The sequence below is a fragment of the Aphanomyces astaci genome (assembly GCF_000520075.1).
Source record: "Aphanomyces astaci strain APO3 unplaced genomic scaffold supercont1.128, whole genome shotgun sequence".
In the NCBI taxonomy this organism is placed as follows: domain Eukaryota; phylum Oomycota; class Saprolegniomycetes; order Saprolegniales; family Verrucalvaceae; genus Aphanomyces; species Aphanomyces astaci.
Genome location: NW_009798391.1, coordinates 50813 through 59765, shown reverse-complemented (window position 1 = coordinate 59765; position 8953 = coordinate 50813). Strand labels below are relative to the sequence as shown.

Here is an 8953-nt window from a genome sequence, read left to right as displayed (position 1 = left end):
AGGATCACCGCCACCACGTACACAACCACAAACCAGTCGCTGTTGTTGAGACAATAGCTCGCAAACGAAAACGTGTGGCTGTGTAGCGGCGGCGCCAACGTCTGCCGCATGCGCTTCCAAAACGTGGCTATGATCGGGCCTTGAGTCCACCGCGTGGTTTTCCTGCTCGTGGCGAACCCTGTCAACACAAACTACAGCACGAGCCCCCGGGGGTACAGCGACACCTTGGTCGCGGACGACTGCTCGAGAATCGCCCCCAAGTGATCGTACTCGCCCATATACGCATTGCTCGACGTGACGATAAGGGAATTTGTTGTCAGTCCACATGATATGACGAGTTGGACATGTCCAGCCCGAGCTCCATGACAGGTTGCATCCGAAACAAACCGCCAGCGCGTAGTACCGGTACATGGAGACGTTGGCGACTACAGCTTGCCCCGCGGGGGGTGAAACACGACTCCCGTCGTCAGGAGCATGTCGACATCCAAGCGCGCAGAAACAAACCCTAGGTATGCCAGGTCTGAATGGCTGGCGTTGGTGGGAGGGGCTTGGTTGGGAGCGGTGAAGAAGGAAGTTGTCGAGGGTGTTGCCTCGCACGAGCTGCATGTCGTTGTGCACGACCGCCACTTTGATCGCGGTGACATTATTCGATCGGGGGAGAGGATATGACTGAACGAAGGTGCCACAGATGTTGTTGACTTTGCTGTGAATCCGGCTGTGGGGATGTAAAAATCTGTGGGGTCTAGGATGTAGCATGAATCCATCACGTCGTAACCATGAACATGCCACTTTGGACAACGCGTCTAAATTCGCCAAAGTGGTCGGAACCGAGAAGTGTTGCGTGAGGTTGTCGGGACTGCCGAGGTTGATTAGCGGCGTGACGAGGTCTTTGGAGTTGCCCAGGTAGGTAGGTACTGTAGTTGATCACTTCCCAGTGTTCAAGACGACGTTAAAGCACACGAAGAACACGCTCATGAGTCCTAGGACCACCTACTGGAATGCCATGGGCACCCACATCGCAAATTGTTGGCAGTGAACCATGACGATGGAGGAGATATGTAGCTAGCTGTCGATGTTGTGCAGTGAAAAAAGGACTCTGGGGTAGTGTAGCGACATCAGTTACAACCATTAAGCCCCTTCGGAGGAAGTATCTGTTTAGAATTGCCCCTCCAAACTCCGAACTGCCTCCACCCGTACTCAAAAGCGTAAATACACTACTAGTATTGTGCCCACATACCAGATCTAAGAAAAACAGTTGCATAATCGTCTGCCGAAACGAACACAGTTTCCTGCTTGTCATACGCCTCTTTGATTACAGAACATCCAAACAGATTATGGGTGAATATGTACTAGTTACGTAGTAATCGACAAATCACCGCGCATCCTCCACCATGACTTGGACACGCAACTATCTTCATGTGCAGCAGTACCATGAAGGCTTCCGCCTCACACTGGTTTCAATTGGTACTGTAGTTGTTTGCCAATGACTTATCTGGTGGGGATTCATCACTCCAAAGGTAACTGCCTAAGTTTGCACGGGTCACACTGGCTGCACCCACACGACGCACCGCGTGCCTACAGCATAACCTGGCCAAGTATGTCCAAGTTCCCGCTGCATGAGCCAACTTCCAGTGCAGCGGATGCGATAGTTTGGTCTCAAGTTGAAAGCGCGATGACTAAGACGTCGACTCAAAGAGCCTTGAAGAAGAATGTGCGACGACTCCGTGCTAGCATGCGGTAACAACTGTGCAGACTTTTAATGCATGTTGATAAGAGTGTGGAGCAGGGAACATCGTACGGCATGCAAGCCAGCTGGCCACACCACGTCGATTCATCCATGTTCATTTTGTTGTTGTCAGCGAATTGATTGGCCGAACAATAGCGAATGAAAAGAATTCCTGCAATGTGTACGTATTTTAGCCAATGCAATGCGTGAAATGTAATCAGGCAGTTTGATTGGTAGATAATGATATCGCCGTTCCGCGGGTGAGCGCTTATTTACGGCGATGGCAAACCTGTTCCGTGGCGTGCGGGAAGCAGCGACAGGCGCGTTCAACCTCTTGCGGGGAGAAGTCATGGCGATGGCAGCTGAAGGTTCTCCTCCCCACGTGGAAGAGATCGTACATTCAGACGACGACGATGACGACGACGTGCAGTTTGTCGAGCCTCCCCGTGAGAAAGTTCAGGGGACGTCGGTGGTGCCACGGACCAGCAGTACCAGTGACTTTGACCGACAGCAGTCGCGTTTCAAGCCTCCTGCGCGGAATTCCATCGTCGGCAGTAGTTTGGAGCACGCCAGCGCGGGGCCAAGCACGGCCAGGCCCAAAGGGCAGTCTGCAAGGACGTCGTTGACCGCAGGGTCCGTACAGTGCGCGTACACCGCCATTTGCGAGCGTTATGTGGGTGCGACAACCCTTCTATTTCATCACGACCGCCGCGAGATGGAGATCCAATTCCTGACAAAGAACAACAACGTGAATGCCATCAACAAGTACTGCAAGCCGCTCGACGTCATCAAACGGGTGTACTTTCCGTTCAACGAGGTCAAAGCCTTGGGGTACGTTGCATGTCCTGCCTCCACCATAATAAACGCGCGTCTATATCATCATGTCCTCCTCGTATCATCCGACAGTGTATGACGTCGTGTCCGTGCATTAGACACATTAAGGACGAGTCGTTCAAGCTCGTCGTCTTCACTGTAGTCTGGAGCTGCCGATTGGTGACGTTGCAAGCCAACGGGCTGCATGAGCCGGCGCCGACGCCCGAGTGTGCGTTTGCTTTCGACGACGACATGGAGCTGGCCAAGATGCAGAGCCTCCTGGCCATTCATTTCGACCACGTGCCGTGTCCGTCGTTGCTGCTTGAAACTGCAGCAAAGTACCAGCGCGTCATGGCTCGAAAGTTCAAAAGTTCTTCCAGATGTACGACCCCCTTTGTCATCGTATTGTGTGGTTACAGCATGCTGCTGTTGTTGTTGTCTTGTGGTTGATATATTCACAGGCCATCGACTGGGATTATTCTGTCTTGTATTTCTCATCTTGTTTATGAGGTAAAAGCACCCTTGTCCAATGCTTTCATCTAACAACGACGGATTGCCTCCTCCAAACTCTCGTTCTCGTCGTTATTTTGATTTGTATATTATGTTCTCTGCCAAACTTATTGCTGCCACTTGTATGATCGATCAATTTCTGTTGTTACACTGCATTTTGTACGAACCAATTGTCCAGTGTCACACTAATTAAAGGCGGAACACTAATTAAAGGCACACACGAATTATGCAATGTGGAATGGTTCGATTGGATTGGCCACTGGATATTCGTGTTTTGGGTTTTGATTGGTCGATCGATTGTCTGTCGATTTGGGGCTGCTAACACGTCGATTGAGAACAAACACCGCACTCCAACATTTCGAATCGACTTGATAATATATATATATATATATATATATAGTATGCTACTGGATCTGGTACCTACTACAGTGCCCCTCCATCACCACCACCGTCTGATTGTGTGGATGTTGTTTTCAATCTCGTAATTTATACTCACTTTTCGTTTGGCACGGTGTCCAGATTTCGCCCCCGTCGACGACGCGGCGCACCACCCCATGACCACTCGCCGCGCCGAAAAGCGCAAAATGTCGTCGCTGTTCTATCCGCTTTACACGCCATCGACGTTCGACGAGCCCATGGACAAAGTGTCTGCCAACGCATTTGCGTCGTCCCGAGCCCGGCTACGAGACTCCATGGCCACCTCCGTCCAGCCCTCCTCCACTTGCTCCAACGACCACCACTTGACTGCGATGGTGGTCGTGGACTCGCCCCGGAAACCCCGCGCCCGAGACGAGGACAAAGCCGCCGCCGCCGCGCGACAACACGCAAAAGACCGCGTGGTGCTGCATTATCCCGTAAAACTGGCCAAGAATCGCATCACTCTCACCGAAGGCGACGTCGACCGCCTCGTCGAAGGCGAATTCCTCAACGACAACCTCATGGACTTTTTCTTCAAGTACGTTTAATGGCATCATCATCCCATTGCTACGTTGTCATTAGTATTGTGTTTCTTTTACCCAAACTGTGGTTGACTTTTGGGCGGATTCTTTGCCAAATCTATCGATCGATTCTTTGTACTGACTTTTGTAAAGATCGTACAGTAGTATCACACTAATTTCAGTCACACACTAGTTCGATGTTGTTGTATTGGTCGAATAGTGACTTTGATTGGCTACTACTTGATTTGTGATCAGGATTTTGATTGGTCGATATATCGATTGTCTGCCTGCGATTTGGTTCTTCTGCTCATTCGATTGAAAACCCAAATACCACTCCAATTTCGAATCGACAATAGTAGTTTGTACATATATAAATATATAGCTCATCTGTCGTGTTGTGTGGGTGGATGGACGGCGCTACGTGATATATTGCGTGGCTGTACTCGTTGTTGGATACATGGAGACAATGTATCGTGCGAGTTGCTAAGAACATCAAGAGCATGTTGGACGTTGCACTGTTGGCCATGTATACATGTAAATATGCCGTGTGATAGGGCTATTTGCAATGAAACGGGGTCTCATGTGGATGATGCTTGGGATGTTAATTGTATGGTGATCGATGTGTTAGGTACTGCTACCAACAGCTGGATCCGTGGCAGCAGCAGCACATGTACTTTTTCAGCACGCACTTCTACACGACGTTGGCGCAACAACAGCAGCACCACCAAACCGACGACCTCGACCCGACCTCGGCTGATCGTTCGTTCGACAAGATCCGGCGGTGGACCAAAAATGTATCGATTTTCACGCACCGGTTCTTGTTTGTTCCGATCAACGACAAGTACGTTCGTTTTTCATGTGTTGTTTCTATATCGTTGATTTTGATGAAAGACTAGTAAGTTTTGGTTTACGATGGTAGCATTCTTCCCCTGGTTCGCGATACTAAGATGTATATCCTTGTAGCTGCCACTGGAGTTTAGCCGTGATTTGCAACCCAGGGTCGTTGGCCCAACCCCCGTTTGTCGAAGTACGTTCGTTGGATATATAACTACCTGAAGCTGTGACATTTCGTGGAGGTGTCGATATATATATATATATTTCATATACACAAATATATATATGTGAGAGCCGTGATGGGGGTGCTCCAACAGTCGTTGTCCATCGTTATTCGTGGGTGAAATACTTCTTCTGGGGGACATGAGACTAGTATTTAAGTATCTCTAGCATGGGATTACTACTACTAGTACTGTACATGGTAGAATCATAAACTTGCTGTACGAATCAAGAATGTATGTCCCCCACGTGCAATCGTTTGTTACAGAATGTTGTTCGTGAATATCTCGTGGATCTAACACATGGCGTACTGGTAGGAACGAGGCAATGCGGCGCCGTGCATTTTATTCTTTGACTCGTTGAATTGCCACAACAAGGTCAAGATCGTGGCTACGTTGCAAGCGTACTTGGAAAAGGAGTTCCAGTCGCGGCACCCCGAGTACTCGTTTGACGCCACGCGCGCGACGCTTGTCGAGCCCGAGGTCTGTCTAGTACCCGTCCGACAATAGAATGACTTTTTCACTTTTAAAATATAATTCATGGATAGGTTCCGCGGCAAACCAACAGCTGCGACTGCGGCGTCTTTGTGCTCTTATACGCCCTGGAACTCATCAAACGGTACCCCGGGGGCGTCATGACTGAAGACGTCGACGTCCAGTGCCGCACGCTGCTCAACCAAGTCATGTTTGGCCACCAAAACGTGGTCGAATTCCGCGACTACCTTCAGACGCTGCTCGGGCTCCTCTCCGTGTGGCAGCAAGCCGAGTACGTTCCTCCCATCTACTCATTCACTTGTGTGTATATTGTCCAAGATATATATCTGGTAGTCGTGTGCAATTTCATATATATATTTGTCCACGGGATTGTTATATGTGACAAAGAGATATTTATGTATATTTGTCGAAGTGATATTTATATATATTGGTTGAAGAGATATTTATATATATATTTGTCGAAGAGATATTTATATATATATTTGTCGAAGAGATATTTATATATATTTGTCGAAGTGATATTTATATATATTTGTCGAAGTGATATTTATATATATTTGTCGAAGTGATATTTATATATAATTGTCGAAGAGATATTTATATACATTTGTCCAAGTGATATATATCTGTCGAGGATATATTTGTCCAAGATATATGGATCGACACTAACTCTATCAACTGTGTCTTGTAGCATCTTTGACACCAAGGACAAACTCGATCATGCTGGCATGGGGCTGTTCACCAATAGTTTTACGTGCTAGGCCCCCTTATTTATGACTCGTATAATACTACGACCCACAACCAACAGTGTACTGGTGCTATCAACTACTTTGTTGAGATGACGTTCCCTTGGACATTCGGAAGGGTCGGCTGCTTGGCCATCTGCACGAGTCGCGTGAGTCCTTCGACCAGGTACGTCTGCTGTCCCTTGGTTTCTGTCTCCAGATCCAGCGTCCGCGACTCAGTCACGAGCGACAAGCAGTGGTCGTCCTTGATCGTCTGATGTTTCATCTTTGCAAACGCGCGCGACGCGTCGCACCCCGACGCGACCGCGACCACGTCCTTGAGGAAGATCGTACGCGGGTGCACTTTGAAGTGTTTTTTCGGGTGCTGGTGCAATGATGACGCCGGTGTCCACGACACGCTGTGGGTGGCCACGTCATACCGCAGCGTCGTGCGGTGCGCGTGGCTAGTTTTCCCGTTCTGGTTGTGTTTGAGCACTTCAAACCCTCGGCAAATGAGCTCGGCAAACCCCATCTCGATGCAATTTTGAATCCGAACGCTGTCGTCGTTGTCGGTCAATGTGGGTTCCACTTCACAGCCAGCACTGGGGGTGACATTGCCTTGGGTCAACTATACATTCCAAGGTCCGTGATGAGACCATTGTCACAAGACATACTGTCAAGTCGATGTGAAATCGGGCAGCAATCGATATTCGACCAATCAAAACAGAGGTCACAAATCAAGTAGCCAATCATATACCAATGCAACATCAAATTAGTGTGTGTGACTGAAATTAGTGTGACGACACTGGCCAGGACAAAGAATCGATAGATTTGGCGAAAAATCAGCACAAAGTCAACCACATTTTGGGTAAAAGAAACACAATACGTACCCAACGATGGGCGAGCAAATCCGAGGCAGAGTACCGATCAGTTGGATCGACTGCCAAGAGCCCCCTCAACACTTCTTGGGCTTGGGCCGACACTGTGTTCCAAATCGGGTTGGACGGATGCAAGCAGCTCATGTCGCGAATGTCCTCGCCGTCTGAGAACCGGTCCAGCCGCTGCAGTGCCGCCGCCGATGCCACCGTGAACGGAAAGTTCCCAAACAATAGCACGTACATGACCACCCCCAAGCTAAACAGATCCGACTTGGTGCCTGTATCGAGGGATTACGTGCGTACAAAGGTCTACTAACAAGAACGCATATCGTAGTACATATGTATATGTACCATACGGACGTCCGTACAGCAGCTCAGGCGCGGCATACTCGGGGGTCCCGCATCCTTTTTGAAAATGACCAGATGGATCCGTAATGCGCTTGGCAAGCCCGAAATCGGCCAGCTTGATGGACGTTTTGTGCAGCAAGATGTTTTCAGGCTTGATATCGCTATGCATAGATTCCATTTTCATGCTTGCACGATCCATTGGACGACAGGCAAAACCACGAGGGGGTCGTACACCATATTCAAGGACATTTGGCATACCGGTGGACAATGTTGAGGCTGTGGATGTACTGAATGCCGCGCGCGACCATTGTGATGACGTGGCGGACGTGGGGCTCGGGGAACTTTTGGACCTGGATCAATTTGTCGCATAGGTCGCCGTCCGCCATGTAGTCCATCACAATGTAAAACAACTCGTCCAGCTTGTACACCCCATGCAAGTTGACAATATTAGGGTGGTGCAGCTACGCATATGTCAGACCACGTTGTGGTGATGGGCGTGTACTTGTTTAAGGATGGCCACTTCTTCGAGCAACGCCGGAGTGTGCTTGGAGCACTTGACCGCGCACATTTCCGCTGTGACACGGTTCACGGCTTTGCGGACAATCGAAAACGACCCTTCGCCAATCTCGTTAAGGAGCAGAAACTTGTGCGAGAACGTGCGGTAGTACGGCGGGTCGTCCGTGATGCTAAACACCAAATCGTCTACATACCCCTGGTTCAAACAAGAGACGACGAGGCGTGGGAGGTAGGTAGGTAGGTCCGACCTGCGTTGTGCACGGGGATCATGGAACGCTTCCGGTACGACTTGGCGTCTTCCTTGCGCTTCATCAGGTCGAGCTTTGTGCGAATGTCGGCGACCCATGTCTCGAGCTCGTCAGCTGAGTTGGTTTTGAACGTCACGGGGTCCTCCACCTTCAGCCACGTCGCTGTCTGGACAATGTCCACGGACCGCAGCACAAACGTGTTGGTCGACGGCATCGCCTCGATGGTCGTGAACAGTGTGAACATGATCTCCAACGACGCCGTGTGGTCGTCTTGAGAGAAGTACCCCAACAGACCGTGGTCTCGCAGTCGAAAGTACTTTGTGCGGACCGTCGCCCCCTTGATAAAGCCAAACCCGCACCGGTGTTGCAGGGCGCCAGAGCGGTACCGTTGCTTGGACGTCGGCGACAGTAGTGCTTCCTCGACAGGATCGAACTCGTCGTCCACAGGAATGTCTTCCACGCATATCGGATCCAATTGCAGCGTCAATGGCAGCGGCGACGGCGACAGCGGCGTTTCCATCTTGCCACTTGGTTTGTTATGTTGGGCAGTTGACATGAAACGGACAAACATATTTCATTGCAATCACTGATTGGCTCAAATATTTGAAATCCTGGCATGCTATTGGACAGCGTTAATGTAGGAAGTTATCTGATTGGATGTAAAATGCAGAAGTCAAAGTTCGGCCACCTGTTTGTTTACGGTG

At 49.7% G+C, this 8953-nt stretch overlaps 3 protein-coding genes across 4 annotated transcripts in view; 1 reads left to right on the top strand and 2 right to left on the bottom strand.

Moving 5' to 3' along the window:
- H257_17947 (hypothetical protein) overlaps positions 1-278 on the bottom strand; it is a gene marked incomplete at both ends in the record, with an annotated part of 733 nt that extends 455 nt beyond the window's left edge. The window contains 2 exons of the mRNA XM_009846919.1: positions 34-162; positions 217-278. Coding sequence (XP_009845221.1) covers positions 34-162; positions 217-278 — 191 coding nt within the window. The remainder of the gene's footprint in view (positions 1-33; positions 163-216) is intronic.
- A 1711-nt stretch (positions 279-1989) lies between these two features.
- On the top strand, positions 1990-6341 carry H257_17946. Of its 2 annotated transcripts, XM_009846917.1 has the most exons (8): positions 1990-2557; positions 2659-2921; positions 3569-4004; positions 4616-4828; positions 4951-5014; positions 5358-5522; positions 5588-5805; positions 6226-6341. In XM_009846917.1, exons 1-8 carry the CDS (start codon positions 2007-2009, stop codon positions 6293-6295), a joined length of 1980 nt encoding a protein of 659 aa, XP_009845219.1. In that variant the 5' UTR covers positions 1990-2006; the 3' UTR covers positions 6296-6341. The 2 variants fall into 2 exon arrangements, with proteins under 2 accessions (XP_009845219.1, XP_009845220.1); XM_009846918.1 differs by lacking the exons at positions 5358-5522; positions 5588-5805; positions 6226-6341 and having other exon boundaries at positions 2007-2557; positions 4951-5044.
- H257_17945 (CAMK protein kinase) lies at positions 6253-8769 on the bottom strand (the record flags this gene model as incomplete). Its single annotated transcript, XM_009846916.1, has 6 exons — positions 6253-6887; positions 7150-7415; positions 7489-7646; positions 7744-7946; positions 7988-8187; positions 8250-8769. 6 exons carry the CDS (start codon positions 8767-8769, stop codon positions 6360-6362), a joined length of 1875 nt encoding a protein of 624 aa, XP_009845218.1. The 3' UTR covers positions 6253-6359.
- Positions 8770-8953: the final 184 nt, after the last annotated feature.

Excerpts from the sequence above, each read along its gene's own strand:
- H257_17946 (XM_009846917.1), top strand. The coding sequence starts at position 2,007 with ATGGCAAACCTGTTCCGTGGCGTGCGGGAAGCAGCGACAGGCGCGTTC. Across the intron at positions 2,922-3,568 it reads GTTCAAAAGTTCTTCCAGAT|ATTTCGCCCCCGTCGACGAC; the intron begins GTACGACCCCCT and ends CACGGTGTCCAG. Across the intron at positions 4,829-4,950 it reads TTTGTTCCGATCAACGACAA|CTGCCACTGGAGTTTAGCCG; the intron begins GTACGTTCGTTT and ends ATATCCTTGTAG.